Raw genomic sequence first — 18428 nt, 5'->3', positions numbered from 1 at the left:
ATCAGTCTGGAGCAGAGGGGACAAGTCAGGGCCAGAGACATAAATTTGGGAGTCATCAGCATACAGATGATTTTCAAAACCATGACTGCTGAATGAGATCACCAAGGGAGTGGAAATGGAGACCAAGGCAATATTGCCTCGGGGCACTCAAACATTGCAAAAAGGTTCCCTATTGTGTCCTAGAAACCAAGTGAAGAAAGCATTTCAAGAAGGAGAGAATACCGCATTACATTAAAATGCACTGGGGAATTAAAGGAAAAAAGGTTTGAGAACTATTAGATTTGGCATTACTGGGTTGATGATTTTTGATGAGTGCCTCTGCAGTGGGGTGGAAAGCCTAATTACAGCAGGTGCAGGAGAGAATTAAAGAGTAAAAAGAATAGAGAAGGTGAGTACAGAAAAGTGTTTTGAGGAAAACTGCATTAAGAAGAACAGAGTAATGGGGAGGCAGCTTGAGAAGTGGAATTAAGAGAAGGTTTTTTTATTTTTAAGATGAAAGATGTGTTTGGATGAAGACAGAAATGACCCAGTACATAAAAAAAAAAAAAAAAAAGGATTAACATAAGAAGAGAGGAAATAAATGCAAAAGCAAAGTTCTTGAGAAGGTGAGAAGGAAAGGGATCTAGGACACAAGGGAAGAGGCTGGCCACAGAAGAAAGCAGGGACAATTCACTCATGATAGAAGGGGAGACAAAGGTTATATGACACAAGCAGATGAACAGAAAACACAGTGGTAGAAAGAATCCTTATCATCAACTCTACTATCACCCTACTCCAAACATTCACCATCAGCTCTCTTTCCAGCTGGCCTCCTTGCATCTACTCACATTCCCCTAGTCTATCCTACATATAGTAGCCAGAGTATTTCAAAATATAAACAAGTACCCTTCATTCAACTCCCCTTCTCAAAATGGTCCAATGCTTGCCCATCTCACTTAAAAGAGAACCAAAAGTCCTATACAACCTCAGGCTATTTGGTTCTTGCTTACCTTTTTTTACTTCATCTACCACTCTCCTTGTCAACTTGGTCTAACCTCCTTGCTCTTCCATAAGCACACCAAGGCATCCTCTCACCTGAGGAACTCTGAACATGTTCTCTCTATAGTCCTCTTCCAGATATTCTCAGAGATCCTTTTCTTATTTATCCAAGTTTCCAGTCAAATGTTATTTTCTCAGAGAGGCCCTGCTGATTCTCCTAAATCTCCCCTTCCCCTGCTGTCTTTCTTCAGAACACATCACAACTTGCCATTATAACATATTCATTTACTTTTTGTTCTCCGACTATAAGGTAAACTCCACAAGGCAAAGACTTCATCTGTCTTTCAGTGGTTAGAACAATGCTTAGAACACAGCACAAAGTAGATCTCCACTATTAGTTGAATAAATGAATCAATGACTCAGAAAAATACACACGATCACTTTTTTCCCGGATTAGGAAGATTTCAAAGATTAAAACTAACTTTTCTGAGTTTCTGATTTTATGAAAGTAAACCATTATGAAAGAATGCAACTCATTAATTCTATTTTTAGAAACTGCATATAAGAAGATTAACCATGAGATGTAATATGCATTAAGCAGTTACCTGATCTTTGAGAAATTTTCTGATGTTTCGATGGGCTCGGGAACATTCTGTTAATAAGCTGAGAACCGGAGTTAGACCTTCTCTATAGCTGCTTCCCTATAAAGAAAACCAGACATACTATATTAGTTTCTAACAGTATTACTTTCCTCTATATAACTGAGTATATTAATACTCCTTTTTTGGTGGGGGAGACATTTTATGTTACCAAAGCTTTACAAACTATTTAAGAAATTATTTTCCTAACCATGTCTTCATTCTACCAGTTATCTTCATTTTTATTAATGCCCATTTTTATCCTCCCTGGATTTTCCTACATTTTGTGGGGTCCTCACTGGCTCAACCAATGGGCTTAAATAAGGCAAAGGTTTTGACAACCTACCCATACTACCCTGCTGCCTTTTAGTATAGCTACCAGACAAAGCAAATGACAGACAAGAGAAAATAAGCAGCTCACAACTAATGAAAACTCGATTTTTTTTTAAAGATAGCTTTTAGGTATTATGGAAAGTATTTATCTTCAGGTTTTGTGGGCAGATAATTTTTACTTCTAGGTCTTAAAAAATACCTACATGGAAAAGTCATTAATTTTTCCTTCACTTGCAGGCACTAGTCACAGTTTTGGTGTTGCATTAACAAATTTTTTGTCTTTAAACAAGTAAATTGACTTGTTTTAGCAATTAATCGTATATTGTAATAAAATGATTTCCAGGGCATAATTATGCAGTATGTCAGCTATAAAAAAAAAAGATTAAATTTAAAAATCATGTCCTGTGATGTCTGTATATATGGCACATTTGCATTCTTTAGAAACATCTTCCCAAGGCCTCCATTTTATCAGCCTTACCTTGTCTATTCTCTTCTCCATAAAATTGAGTAAAACATGAATGGCTTCCATATTCATACCATTGTATGCCATGGTATTGTTTTTCAAAACAGTTTCTTTCTCAGCTGTTTTATCATTGGGCAGTTCATCTAGAGTCGTTGCCTCTTGGGCTGTTTCTTCATGGGTTAATGGACAAATGAGAACATCCAAACAAGAGACCGGAACATTGCTTAAAAGGTTGACTGCATTGCTGAAAAGCAATTTAAAAATACAATATTTTAATTTCATTGAATAGTCCTTTAAGATGCAAACATAATAAGAAGTTCAGAAATGACTTTTAGGAGTCAATTAAAATTTTTCTATTTCAAAACAAGCCTTTAATATTACTTGGCATTTACTGACTAAGAGACAGAAAATAAAGAGAACAGTTTTAAATACACATATGAGAAATTAGAAAGAACAGATGTTAAATGGACACACACAATCACATGATGTCCTGTCACTTTCTGAAATGCTAAAATAGGAATTAGTGAGCTTTAACACCATCTCTTTAATTTTATTATGACACAATGCTAGCTTTTTTTTTTCCTTGGGGTTTTAAATCCTTTTGTGGAGCCACTGGTGTTTTATTATTCCTTAGATTACAACATAAAGCATTTGAGAAGCTGTATATAAGCAGCTTATCACAGAGGCAACAACATTAAAAAACCAAATATTATGGGATTAAGTTTTATTCTTTCTAGATGTAAAAAATACAATTTTTGGATCATCTAATTTTTAAAATAGTTTTAGAGGTTTTCATTATTTATTTATTTTTTATTTGTAATTTTTTTCAGTTTATTTATTTTATTTTTTTTAATTTACATCCAACTTAGTTAGCATATATATCATCTAATTTTTTTAAAAGACATTATCAGAAAATAGGTAACGGTGTTTTTTTTCTCCTTTTCTCATCACCAGATCTCTTTAAAAGAGGTCCACGTAGCCATTTCAAATCTCTAATCCCCTAGGCCTTTTCACTAAGGAACACATGCACCTGGGATGCATACCAGTAGGGGGAACCCAAACCTTGTGTTTTTGATGTTCCCTAAAAATCTTGTTCTATTGCTCAGCGTGTAAGAGATTAAAGTGACACTAATAATTTAAAAAAATTAGACATGTTCTCAATTAACAGATTTTCCTTCAAGGATTATTTCATATTCTTTCATCTAAAAGGAGAGGCAGTGTTCTCTGCTAACTGGATATAATAAGCCTGTGCCTTAGAACTTCCTGATAAACAACAATGGAAAGACAGGCATTACATTTCCTAGTGACAGAGAAGCAGATCTAAAAATAACCACATCCTGACTAAAAATAAACTCTTGCAAATGCAATTGAAAAGTCTAACCACTTGGAAACCAAACTCAGGGCTGATTCTATCTGATGCTGCCTTAATTTAGACCACAGTAGTTCATTTTAATTTAGATTATAGTGACACCCTCAAAAATAAACAAACTAAACACCAACAAAACAGAAATAAAACATAAAATTTTTTCTTTCCTTACTCTGAAGTGTGGCTCTCACTTCCCCAAGAATGAGTATTTCCTTCCTTTTTTTTTTTTATATTACAGAAAAAATATTTAAAAAATCAAAGTTTAAAAATTAGACAATGTAGAACAATGAGTAGTGATGTAAATGGTATCAAAAAAATCTGAACCAAGAACAAAAATAACAAGTCCTACCAATGAATGGTTCTTCGTAAAATACAAGTTACTTGGAAGTCCCCATTAAAAATCTGTCACTGCTTCTGTGATTACTACTGCTACTGTTAAATAAAGGCCCTCGTTTTGATTATTTGTAAATGATCACAATTGGTTGAAATACAATGCTTTTCCCACAAACTTTCATTTAAAAATTTTTGCAAACATCTGTAGTTCCTTATCTTGAGTTAAAAATGTTTCCCTTCTGACTTAAGCATTTGGAAACTGTTACTAAATATCACAGATTCACTGGGGATGAAAACAAACAAAAGAACTCTACCATAGAATTACTTTCTTAAAACCATATAAGTATTGTGAAATGTTAGGATTTTTTTTCGACACATAGGGCAACAGGCACAGGAGTCCACTGATAGGATGATTTTCTAAATCTACCATAGAGAACACACTGAAAAGTTTAAGACAGTGCATTTCATTACAAAGGAATGTTTTCCTTTAAATTCATTTAAAATAAGTAGTTTCCAGGAATCCAGTAAATTTAAGAAACCAAATGCTGAGTTTGATTCAACAAATATTTGGAGCTTTTAGGCTTTTCAAGAAAAGTTCTCATTTTCTCATTTCTTATTAAACAACTGGGTTTCCAAACAACTACAAAATTAATTTTCTGGCTCACTGTGTTTGAGCTATTCTTTTTAAGTAAGGAAGGCCAGCTTTTTGAGCTCTGTCACTTCTCTGACAGTTTTATTTGTGGTAGAAGAGTGTATGAAATTCTCCAGCTACCAGGAAGTCAGTGACTATGCACAGATCTGCACAATGGTGTTTGCATTCCTACTCCAGGGGGTAGAAATACTGTGTATATTACTCTCCCCTTTTCAGCTTCCTAGAGATCATTAATCACTGGGACATGACATCCTCCCACTCATGCTCCCAGCCCCCTCCTGATATGCAGATTCAAAACCAAAGCCTATTTAGAGCTCCTTAATGCCCTGATTAAAGCCTTGTTAGTTGTGAGAGTGGGAAGGCAATCTAAAATCCAGTCCTGTATCAATCACTGGACTAAACATAATTTAATACCAAATGACAACAAGAAGCATGATAACGGTACATGCAGACCTACAACCATTAACAAATCTTTCCTGGTTCAAACGTATCTTCTTTATACTTGGGGCTCACATATCTTTTCTTCATGGCTACAGAATTTACTTAAATGAAACTTAAGATCTCCAAGACTTTCAGATGTAAATTCCTACCTTTACTCTAGCTCAATTCAGTAATTATTAATTGTGTCAGGCATTGTTTTATGAAGAAAAAGACAAATCCATGTCTTAATGGAGCTTATTTTCCAGCATGGAGAAAACTGTCAGTAAAAAGTAAACAAAACAAATAAGATGAATGAATAGAAGGCACATAGAAGCTCATAAGTGGCCTGGGGTGGGTGTGTGTGTGGGGGGGGGGGGGGACCAGGAGGGTAAGATAGACAAATGTAGGTTATAATTTTGAATAGAGTGGTTAGGGTAGTCCTCACTAAAATGGTGTCATTTAAGCAAAGACTTAAAGGAAGTGAGGAAGTGAGCCATGTAACTATGTGGGGAAAGAGCATTTCAGAAAGAAAAGCAAGAGCAAAGGCCCCAAGTCATGCAGCAGCATGACTGAAGAACTGTAAGAAGGATGGTTTCGCTGAACTACGATATAAAGGAAAAGGAGTAGGACAGGAGATCAGATAGGTATAGGAGGCCAGATAGGTCTTGCAGGCTATTATAACTTAATTTTATTCTGGAGTGAAAAAGGAACCACTATAGGGTTTTGCATGGTGATATACTCTAATTTATCTTAAAAGGGTCACTCTGACTATTGCATTGAGAACAGATGGTAGGACATCAAAGGTGAGAAGAATCAGGATGTTACTATAATAATTTAGATGACTGAACATGATGATAACAACGAAGTGGCTACATCTGGATACATTTTAAAGGGCATTTCTTGTGAATTGTGAACTGTAAGAATTCAAGGTTCTAGCCTTAGCAAGTGGAAAGCTAGAGTTGCCATAAACTGAAATGGGAAGTGCTGCAGGAGAAGCAGCTTTTTAGGGGAACATTAAGAGTTTAATTTTGGATATGTTAAGTTTGGGTTATCTATTCGACTTCCAAGTGGAGATGTTGATAGGAAGTTAGCTATAGGAGTCTGGAGTCCATGGAGGGAGATCTGGATTAGAGATAGAAAGTGAGGAGTTTTAGCATGTGGATGATGTTTAAAGATAAAAGATGGGATCAGATCAGTGCGGGAATGAGTGTGGACTGAAAGACTGTGAGGGCTGAACCTGGGCCACTCTGTTGTCTGAGGCTGAGTTGAGGAAATTACAATTAGTGAGGTAGGAGGAAAACCAAGATAGTTTGGTGTCCTGGAAGAAAGTATATAAGCAAGAATGGAGCAACCACCCTGTCAAATGATGTGGACAAACAAGCAAGATGACAAATGACAAATGTCCATTGGATTAGCACCACAGAAGTCACTAAGAGCCATTCCAGTTGAGCAGTGGAACTAAAGCATAAGTTGACCAAATTCAAGAAAGAACAGTAGAGGAACCAGAGAGTCCACGACTGGAGGAGTTTTGCTGTAAAGAGCAAGAGAAGACTGGAGTAGCAGCGGGTGAGAAGTGTCAAGAAAACATTGGATAAGATATGGATGGAAAGACCCCTGTGTGCTGCTCTCCGCAAAGCGTATCTTTTTAACACACAGCAACCTAGTCACTGTTCTCTAAATGTGCCATAGAGACATACTCATTTCTGTATTTGACCATGTTTTCTCTTGCCTAGAATGTTCTCATTCTTTAAGACTAGCTCAAACTTCCCTTCATTCTCAACAAATATTTACTATGCCTACTATGCTAGGTGCTAAGTATACAGTATAAAGCAAAGGATAATGCCTCTAAAGGAGGGGCCTTAATAGGCAATGAAACCAGAAAAGTACATGTATGTGTGCATGGAGTGGGGTAGGAGTGTCATAAAGGGGATTGCCATGAGATGCATGTTATGGCCAGATGGGTTACTGGTGACCTTAAACCGGAGTTATTCTGGCAAAGAGGAAGGTGCAGAAGCCAGGGAAACAGATTTCCCTGATAAGGCTACAGATCATTAATAAATGCAAAATAACAATAGAAGTTTGCTCTGAAACATAAAGACAGAGGGGAACCCTGAGGGGATTCTAAACAGAGATTTGCTTTTCAAGAAACAACTCTTGCATGCAGTAGACAGGATGGACCAATCTGTTCGGTTAGTAAAACTGTCCCACAAGACTGAGCAGCCTGAGTTTAGAAGTGGAGAAGGTGGGTGGTCTGACAGATCTGGGGTTGGGTGCTTCAAGACTGGCAGGACATGAAAATGAAGGTGTACAGACAGGTTGAAATGATGAACCAATGCTTCAGAATAGAGAGAGAAGAAAGTAAGCCTCTGGGGGCTTATAGGTAGAAGAAAAAGGAATAACCAGGAGACCAGAGGTCTGGATGAGGATGGAGAATAGGTACAGTATAAGTAAGAAAGACTTTCTTCATCATGCTAGACCACAGTGAGCTTGTCTTTAAACTCTATTAGCAGTTATTATTTGGATAATTAATTCACTGGAATACTACTCAAAATCTTGTGATAGCTCTTCTATTATGGTCCTGAATTGTTATTTAAATTTTCCTAATATTTATGTCTTGTCACCTCATTTAGACTCTATGTTCCTCCAGAGTATGCACTGTGGAGATCTTCAAGCACCTAGCATGGTGCTCGGTGATAGTTCAGAAAATATCTGTTCACCTACATAAGTGTTATTCACAGTAAGAAGTTAAAGAGCTAGGAGGTTTAATAACAAAAAATAAAATAAAATAAGACCCCCTTTCCCTGATCTCTCCAAAGTAAACTCTCTTGTTTTCTGCATTCCTACATAAGCTTGCTCGTGTCTGATGCAGCACTCATCAAAATAACTGCACTTATTTACTTACATGTCTGTTTTACCCCTAGTTGGTGAAGCCCTGGAGAACACAGATTGTACTGTATTCATCTTTGCTGTCCAGGAGTTCAACATAGTGCCTATCATATAGTAAGGGCTCAGTTAAAAAATATAAGCCAAAATGAAATCCAATTTTCAAACTTCTAAAAACAATCTTTATTGAAGTATAATTGAAATACAATGTTACGTTAGTTTCAGGTATACAACAGTGATTCAACAATTCTGTTACTCAGTGCTCACCAGGATAAGTGTAGTTAGCACCTGTCACTAAACAACATTATTACAGTATTATTGACTATATTCCCTATGTTGTACTTTTCATCACTGTGACTTATTTATTTTATAACCGGAAGTCTGTACCTCTTAATCTCCTTCACCTATTTTACCCATTCCCCCATCTTCTCTCCCCTCAGTTTTCAAACATTTATTGAAAGTCAGCCACGGGTAAGGCATTATGCCTAGCTAATGCTGTGGTGGTAATCTTTTGTAATATAAGTGTATCAAAGCAACACCACTGTGCACCTTCAACAATGTTATATGTCAAATATAGCTCAATAAAGCTGGAAAAAAAGGCATATGCTTAGCATTGTAATAAGATATCATTAGGTACTTCAATATGTGAGATAAAATAAATTGGTCTAAACAAAGAAACAACAACATGGGGCACCTGGGTGGCTCAGTCAGTTAAGCGTCTGACTTGATTTCAACTCAGGTCATCATCTCATTGTTCATGAGATCAAGTCCCACGTTGGGCTCTGTGCTGACAGTGTGCAGCCTGCTTGAGATTCTCCCTCTCCCTCTCTCCGCCCCTCCCTCACTCATGCTCATTCTCTCTCATAATAAATAAATAAACTTTAAAATAAAGAAACAAAAAAGGCAGGGAGGTAATCACTACTTTTAAAAGACACACCATGGAATACTACATGGCAATGAGAAAGAATGAAATATGGCCTTTTGTAGCAAAGTGGATGGAACTGGAGAGTGTGATGCTAAGTGAAATAAGTCATACAGAGAAAGACAGATACCATATGTTTTCACTCTTATGTGGATCCTGAGAAACTTAACAGAAGTTCATGGGGGAGGGGAAGAAAAAAAAAAGAGATTAGAGAGGGAGGGAGCCAAAGTATAAGAGACTCTTAAAAACTGATAACAAACTGAGGGTTGATGGGGGGGTGGGGAGGGAGGAGAGGGTGGGTGATGGGTATTGAGGAGGGCACCTTTTGGGATGAGCACTGGGTGTTGTATGGAAACCAATTTGACAATAAATTTAATATTATAAAAAAAACAAAACAAATAACAGATCAAAGTTTAATTGCTTGTTTGAAATGTACAAGTAGAACTGATAGTATATTTCACACCAATAAAATAACATAACAATAAATTGAAAAAAAAAATAAAAAACACACCAGCTCTTTGGGTTCAAAAAAAAAGAGAGAGAGAAAGCATTTTGTAGATGCCAGTGTGCTAACTGAAAGAAATTAGACGGAGAGGTTAAAAGAAATTAAATCAGATCTGGTCCTTCCCTCCCCTCTCCTCAACTATCCAGCATTTAGGCCAGCCCCATCTTCCCCCTTCTAAAATAAAATGAAACCACAACCACATCCACATGCAACTGTTTTTGGCTGTTTATGTATAAGCTTGCTGATTATGGACAAGAGGGCTGAAAATACGTTCAGGAAGATAGCAGAGAAGAACAGAATTAGGATGTGTTCTTTAAAGTAGCAAAAAAGATGGCTCAAACCAACAATTTACTTGTTACTTTAAGTATAGACAAGAGGAAATGAAATAGAATAAATAGATTTTTAAAGCTATCTCACACGCTGATTAGTGGAAATAAAGGTTAAGGTCAGCTGTCCGTGTGAGCTAACTCATTTTATCTCAATGTCCCTGTCCTCTTCATTGCTCTGGGGGTGGGGAAAAAAAGGGCACTGTCTTACAGAGACAGCACATCAGAAAAAGCTGTTGCCAAGGTATTTTTTTACTCACTCGTTTCCTGGAGGAGCCTAGTAGGCTCATGACACGTATGTATGATAGACAGAAAAGCTTAGATGATTGGAAAATAGATTTCTCTACATGATCACAGGATATACACAGAAATAAGTTCCTAAACAAAATATCAAAATCAAAAACCAACTTTTAAAAGTTGGAAGAGATCTGGAACTAAATATTGGTTCTAAAAGCCAGTATGCTTATTACAATAATAGTTACAGAAGTGGCAGTGGCAGCCTTCCCACCTGCCAAGTGCTTCCTCAGTGCCAGGGACAATAGCTCTTTATTAATTTCTTATTGAATCATTACTACAACTCTTTGAGTTTGATGATAATGCATAATCACATACTATTCAGGTTTACCTATTTCATCATATTTGTCCTTAAATCGAAGTGTCAAAAAGAAAAAAACAAACTTAGAAAATAACTTAAAAACTGAAACAAAATATTACTTTGAAAAACATTCTGATTTTTTTGTTTTAACTTTGCCTTAAACACACACACGATTTTCATGGCCACTACAAATAAGCAGAATTTAGTAGGTATTACAATTCTAGTCAGTTTCCTAAAATAGCTCTTTGAGGTTAAAGCAATTTTCTCTGTATTTAAATGGCTTAGCCTAGAGTCATTATTCTCCAATGATACTAATCACTTTAATTCTGATTAAAGGGACATGCAGGGCCTTTCCAGATAAACTGTCAAGTCAGCCACAACCTCAATCTCCTAGGAAAGCCTCTGAGAAACTCCTATATCCTGTTTGTGGCTCTAGGGATATCCCTTCTTATTTACAGTGTACCTAATAGAAATTTATCAAAGCAACTTTTAAGATAAAATCAAATTTAAAGAAAAGTATCTTCAAAATTTATTTAAGAATAAATATTTAAAGCAAATACTATCATTAGGAAAATAAAGAAATCTAATTACTTTTTTAAAAATCTGATTTTTAAAACTTCTCTTCTTGCTCTCTTTTGACAAATACTGGGGTGCTGTGTTAAAATATTAAATTTATCAGGGGCAGAGGGGTGGCTCAGTCAGTTAAACGTCCAACTCTTGATCACATGGTCATGGGATAGAGCCCCGAGTTAGTCTCTGTGTCGCCAGCGTGGAGCCTGCTTGGGATTCTCTCTCTCCTCCTCTTTCTCTGCCCCTCCCCCACTTATGCACATGTGTGCTCTCACATCTAAAAACAAATAAATAAACATTTAAAAAAATATATTAAATTTATCAGAGAAATCTTTGGCAATGTTTTTGTAACTAGTGTAACAATTCCCCACTTTCTCCTCACATTCTTTTCCCTTTAAGTTTATTTATTTTGAGAGTGAGACAGAGAGGAAGGGGCAGAGAGAGAGAGAGGGAGAGAGAGAATCCTAAGCAGGCCCATTGCTGTCACCACAGAGCCCTATGCAGGGCTCATTCTTATGAAATGTGAGATCATGACCTCAGCTGAAATCAGAGTCAGCCACTAAACTGACTGTGCCACCCAGGCACCCCTCTCTTCACATTCTTGTATGAATACCATTTAACTTATAATATGTGATTTCAAAAAAAAAAAGCCACCAATTTACTCCTGGGCTTTCTATAAATCCATTTTTTTTTAAGTTTTAGTATCTACAGTGTCTCTTGATTATGAAAAAAATTATAGTAAGTCAAAAACGCTTAATAAAATCTTTTTAGTGGTTATGATTTTTGCACTTAATCTCATTATTTTTTTAATGTTTTTATTTTATTTTTGAGAGAGAGAGAGAGAGAGAGAGAGAGACACAGTGTGAGTGGGGGAGGGGCAGAAAGAGAGGGAGACACAGAATCCAAAGCAGGCTCCAGGCTCCGAGCTGTCAGCACACAGCCTGACGCGGGACTTGAACCCACAAACCGTGAGATCATGACCTAAGCCGAAGTTGGACGCTCAACTGACTGAGCCACCCAGGTGCCCTAATCTGATTATTTTTTAAAGGCACTGACTCAAAAAAATTAAAGGAACTTTTGATCTCTAGGTGAAGGAAAAAAATCACACTTTTTAACTGTGAAGAAAATAATCTTTTGAGGTTTGCAGGGTGGGGTACATAAAGATAACCTACCAACAAACTCAGCATAATATCAAACAATAAATTGCTGATCATAACTAAAATAATATTAATTTGATTAAAAAATAACAAGGTTACGTTTCATTTTTACACTCTGGTTGTGTTTCTATTAAGTTTTACTTAAGCCATATTTTGGAAAAAAGAATACTGTAAATGCTCAAAAGCTATGAAGAACCCCATTTTAAGTTTATTTGTAAAAGAGAGTTAACGCCAAAGTTATTTGTTTGCAGATTTGAATTTATTCGAGTTGTTTAAAATGCCATTTATATTCTTAAAGAATAAAGCACCCTAAGCAGTCTTATGTTAAAATTGTAAGTGTTGTTAATACAAATCTGATCTAGAATAGAAAGTAAAAGAAGGAGAAAAATGTATTAACTCAGTTCTCAGAGAATGATACATTTTAGTAGCTGTTCATTAATAGTTCCAACAGGCAAGACACAAAACTTGAACTATTTTTTATATATTAATACTTGAGACTATGACCCAATTCTTATAATAGGTTTTTAAAATTTAATTAATCCATATTGCTTAAGATACACTTTTTGGTAAATACTCTTACAATGAAATTAGTGGAAACATTAGTTTGAGTGTAGTAATTAAAAGCAGGGTTCAAATACAAGCTCTGTCACTTAATAGAGCTGTGTGATCGCAGAGAAATTGCTTAATCTTTCTATGCCCCAATTTCATCATCTATTGAAAGGGAAAAATAGTACCCACTTGATAAGGCTGGTGTGCTGATTAAAAGAAGTTAATCTTTATAAAGCACTTAGCATAATGTCACATATAGTATTCAATAACTTAAAAAAAATTTTTTTAATGTTTATTTTTTTTTGAGAGAGAGAGAGAGAGAGAAAGAGAGCGTGAACAAGGAAGGGGCAGAGGTAGGAGGGAGACACAGAATCTGAAGCAGGCTCCAGGCTCCAAGCTGTCAGCACAGAGCCCGACATGGGGCTTGAACTCTTGAACCGTGAGATCATGAGCTGAGCTGAGGCGGGCACTTAACCGACTGAGCCACACAGGAGCCCCATTATTCAATAACTATTGAACTGTGCTATTACTGTTGTTTTGGGTTTTATTGTTGAATGCAACAAATGCCAAACTGTCTCCAAAGGGGACAGAATGAAAATTTGTCATCAGGGCATGGTAGTGATTTCTGACTTACCGGTTACTTGATTCACTAGAATATTTTCACTTTCCTGTGCTCATAACAACTAAAATTAGAAGCATAAAAACATCGAGAATTGATGATGTCCTTTACTGAGATATCAACACAGAAGTTACCTACCTGTGCAGCTCTTCTGTTTTGTCTTCAGTTGGACCTACGATTAGTAAACAATGGCGAAGGACAGCTGCCATGACACGGAACTGATGAGAATCACTCTACAGCAAATCAAAAAGACAAGAGGAAAAATTGGGTATTGAATGCTTTAGTGAAGGAGTCTGGTGTATTCCTGCATCCCTGGGAGCCATCTTATGGACCATTTGTCCCCCTAAACAGTCATTCTTATACCATAAATAATAGAAGTCAGGACACTGTAGACAAAATTCTCAATACTAAGTTAATAGTTACTGTCTTATATGAACAGCCACCTCCAGAAGTGGCTGAAAACCAGAAGATGCTGACCTAGCCACTCCCTTTATGGCATGTCAGGCAAAGAGAGACAAGATCAACAGCCATGCATTTCCTATTCTCTTTTACCTTAAGACTCAATTCACCTGAGGATCTTTTCCATTTTCAGAAAGTCTATAGATTCTTTTGATAGTATACTGTTAGAGTTTACTAGTGGTTATAAAAGTTCAAACAGATGTAATGCTATCAGATATTTTAACAGTGGGCTGTACATACTTAACTGCCTAATTTCTTATTTCAAAAGCAATAAATTAAAAGGTATAATCTGTCAACTTCATTAATGAGTCTTCTTAATCTCCTAGTTCCCCCAAATCTTGCTAGTTCCCCCAGAATTACCAGCAAGTGATGAAAAACAAGTGATCTGAGTTTAATCTCCTATTTTTCCAATGTTTACTCATTGTTATTAAAGACACAGAAAGAGTCAGAGGGAAGAAGGCAAGCAGTAGGAAATAAGCTAAGTTTTGAATAATCACTTAGTTTACCTCCTCTTCTTTTAGAGATTTTGGGCCTCTTCTTGAGATTTGGGGCCATTATAATTTCTTTAATTACCTGCATCAAGGTCATATCTCTCTGCTTCCAGATTTTTAGTAACTAAGAAGACATGTAAAATAAATGATAATTATAATAGAGATCCTGCATATGCTATACTTCAGGAAGTCTCCGATTACTTCAAAAACTATTTAAAATTTTAAAAACTTTATTAAAAATGTTTTAAATCTAAAAACTTCAGTTTTACATATAATCTCAAGTCTATATAAAGTGAAATATACTCAAATATTATACATATATTCATATATATAACTCAGCCCTCTGAGATGATGTCTCCTATAAGATCTAACAAACAATAGAGCACAACTGCATACTCATAATGCAGATGACAGTATTTTAAGCCAAACACCATCATATGTTCATTTGGAAGAGATGAAGGCCTCAGTAGCATAATGGTAAAAAAGCACTTCACTTGGAGTCTGGAGTCTAGGCTGTGACCTTAGACAAGTCATACAGATTCTCTGAGCCAAAGTTTCCCCACACATATCTCCACAAATATGAGACTGGTAGGGTTATAAAAGGATTAAAGAGGATGATACACATGGAAGTGCTTAGTACTTGGAATGAAACATTTGAAGGTGAGTGGAAAGGATGAGGGAAGAAGGAAACAAAAGGTAAGTAAGACTGATAGAGCTGAAATGAGTGAGAGTAAAAATAATCATGTGTTGGGGAAGCAATAGAGAAAAGGGGAGGGGGGTTGGTAGAATGTCAGAGACACTAGGACTGGTAGGGTTGAAACGAACGCTGTCCCATTAACTGTCCGTTTTCAAATGCCTGGATCAAAATTCTCTAATATGTAAATACACTTTTGCTTACCCCAAATTACATGAAGCACAGGAAACACATGTAAAATTCTTCCATTTCTTAATTCTTAATAAGATCATATTTTCCTCGGTTTTGAAAATTAACTAGGAATGCACTTCCTTTCAAACAAGATTTTCCTTTATTCTAGATATCACAATCATTTCTTCTCATGCTGATGTTGACAAGCCTCTTGCAAAACTATCCATTGTGGTCTATTTGCAACTGTAAACCAAAATCCTACTTCTTTCCATCCCATTTCCTCCTGTCCCAACTTTTATAACGCCAATTCCTAAGTTGTACCTATATCCTCAATGTCCTCTTTTACTATAAATCCACTAAATTCCTTTTCTCTACTCAAAACAACTATCAAATCCCTGGATTCTTGTTTCCAATCTCAGCATCACTGATTCCTTTTCATATTCCAGGTCTCAGCTAAAATATTTCATTAGAAAAGACCATTAGAAAGACCATTTCATTAGAAAAGACCTACTTAGACCATATCTAAGTAGGTTTCTTCTTTCATTATTTTCTATCACTGTATCTTATGATTCCTTTCATAAAATCATTAATTTGTAATGCCACATTTATTTACATACTGGCACTATCCATTGTTTTCTCCAGTACTCTATTACCTTTACAAGTTTAGAGTGCATGTGTTTAGTAGATGTTCAGTAATTTTTAATGTAAATGGTAAGTAAAACAAAAAAAAGTCCCAGTCATAAGTGGGCAGCCAGATATTTTCATAAAATGAGCACATCCATATAACCAGCACAAAAATGATCCAACACTAAGATTAAGAACTCCAGAATTGGCCTCTTCAAATGACAATCTCCTGATCCTCAAGGGTAATCTGAATGTCTAACATTGCAGGTTAGTGATTTTTTGTTTTCACTGAATTTTACTTGAATGATATCATAAAATATAGACCCTTTGTGTACGGTTGTGAGATTCTTTCAGGTTGTCATGTGTATTTAGGCGCAGTGTGTTCATTTTCATCACTTGAGAGCAGTAATATTTGAGATGTAGTCTGTGGATCACTGCTGGTCCGCACCCTGTTTGCCACTGATCTGCAGTGTCATGAGTGCAGAAGGTGTGAGCATTTAGGAACTTTTCCAGTTTGACATTGTGTGTAATATTGCACTATACAAGAATTTCATTCTGAAAGCAAGGGCAAAAAATCTGATCCTTCACCAGTTTGGTTAAGAAAGCACTGATAGGGGCGCCTGGGTGGCGCAGTCGGTTAAGCGTCCGACTTCAGCCAGGTCACGATCTCGCGGTCCGTGAGTTCGAGCCCCGCGTCGGGCTCTGGGCTGATGGCTCAGAGCCTGGAGCCTGTTTCCGATTCTGTGTCTCCCTCTCTCTCTCTGCCCCTCCCCCGTTCATGCTCTGTCTCTCTCTGTCCCAAAAATAAATAAAACGTTGAAAAAAAAAATTAAAAAAAAAAAAAAAAAGAAAGCACTGCTAAATACAATGAATATATCACAATTTACTTATCCATCCTACTCTTGATGGGCACTTGGATTGTTTCCAGTTTGGGACTACATTGAAGAGTACTGCTGTGAATGTACTTTCTTACATTTCATTTGCTGCATCACAGGTCATATACATATGTCAAACTTCAGAATATACTGCCAAATAGTGTTTCAAAGTGTTTATACCAATTTATACTCTCACTAGTTGTTCTACAGTTGTGTCAACACTTGGTATTGTCAGTCTTTTAAAATTCAGTCATTCTTGTGGGTGTGCAGTGGTCTCATAGTTTTATTATGCATTTCCCTGATAACTAAGGAGTTTTCATGTAACTACTGGTCATTTGGATAGCTCTTTTGTGAAGTGCCTGTTCAAGCCTTTTGGCTATTTTCCTACTGGGTTGACTGACTTTATTTGTATGGATTTGTATGGATTTTAATGTATTTGGGATACAATCCTTTATTTATAGATGTGTTACAAATATCTTCTCCCATTTGGTGGCCTGCTTTTTTTACTTTCTTCTCTTGATGAGTTCATTTTAATGAAGACCAATTTGTCAACTTTTGCTTTAAGATTTGGTTTTTATTTTGTCTTATTTTAGAAATCTTTGCTACTTAAGAAATGTTTGACTTGTTTAGGATAAAGTCGTGAATATAATCTGTTTTCTCCTAAAAGCTTTATTATTTTACCTTTTTTAATATTAAGATCCTTATCCATCTCAAATTAATGTTCTATGTATGGTATAAGGTAGGGACTTAAATTTGTTTTTCCGGATGCCTGGGTGGCACAGTCAGTTAAGCGTCCGACTTCAGCTCACGTCATAATCTCACAGTCTGTGAGTTCAAGCCCCGCATTAGGCTCTGTGCTGACAGTGCAGAGTCTGGAGCCTGCTTCAGATTCTGTCTCCCTCTCTCTCTGCCCCTCCCCCACTCATGCTCTGTCTCTCTCAAAAATAAATAAACATTAAAAATAAAATAAAATAAATTCATTTTTCTTCCATACAGCCTTTCAATTGATCCAGGGCAACTTATTAAAAAGCCCACTTTTCCCCCACTGCACTTCAGTGTTACCTGTATCATAAACCAGTTGACTATATATGTGTAGGTTTATTTCGAGACTCTTTATTCTATTCCATTAGTCTATGTCTCAATAAATATTGGTTAAATGAGTGTTATCATTAAGAAGTCTTATTTAACAAAGGTTAGAATGGATACTATACTATTAGTCTGCTATGTGACTTTCCGTAAGTAATTTAAACACTCTGATCTTTCGTGTCTCCATGTGTTAAATGTAGTTAATGCTGCTGTATCACAAGGATGCTGGAAAGATTAAATATAACTGTTCTTTATAAAACATTATACAAATACAGTTTATATAACTATAATTTACTTGCTTCATCTTAATTTTGGTATCTTTAAGACATCAATATTCTCTGCTCTGAAATCATATTATCTCCAAAGATTGAGAAGAAAAAAGTCACCAAGGACAAAGGGAGGAGGAAGAGAGAGAAAGCAAATAGGCTTGTTGTGATAGTGGAAATCAAAATGAGATAACAACACTCAATTAAAAGGTAGATAAAAACTCAGAAAATTCTTTGGGATCTCTATACAGGCTTCACTTCTTAATTACAGATTCTACTACAGTCCTGTTGCTTTTTCCTTCTGTGCAAACTGTGGAAGATCTCACTTTTATTTGGTAAAGGTGTCAGTTTCCTCACATCTTTTCATTCAAAGTGTCAACTGATGTAAACAATGGCTGAGAAAGTCTGAAGGGAGAACACTGCTCACCAACCAGTCCTGATCTGGTATTGTTA

General features: G+C 36.2%; 1 protein-coding gene across 6 annotated transcripts in view; it reads right to left on the bottom strand.

Annotated features, from left to right (window-relative positions):
- RIC8B (RIC8 guanine nucleotide exchange factor B) overlaps window positions 1–18428 on the bottom strand; it is a 104558-nt gene that overhangs the window by 37608 nt on the left and 48522 nt on the right. For all 6 annotated transcript variants that reach the window (XR_007153945.1, XR_007153946.1, XR_007153944.1 and 3 more), the window contains exons 4-6: window positions 13448–13542; window positions 2428–2656; window positions 1584–1679 (exon numbers count right to left, since the gene is read on the bottom strand). Coding sequence is in view for 3 of the 6 variants with exons in the window: in XM_047866681.1 (XP_047722637.1) it covers window positions 1584–1679; window positions 2428–2656; window positions 13448–13542 (420 nt within the window). In the remaining 3 variants the exon portion in view is untranslated. The remainder of the gene's footprint in view (window positions 1–1583; window positions 1680–2427; window positions 2657–13447; window positions 13543–18428) is intronic.

Source organism: Prionailurus viverrinus, chromosome B4 (genome assembly GCF_022837055.1).
Source record: "Prionailurus viverrinus isolate Anna chromosome B4, UM_Priviv_1.0, whole genome shotgun sequence".
Lineage (NCBI taxonomy): Eukaryota > Metazoa > Chordata > Mammalia > Carnivora > Felidae > Prionailurus > Prionailurus viverrinus.
This window is presented reverse-complemented; position numbering and strand designations above follow the sequence as displayed.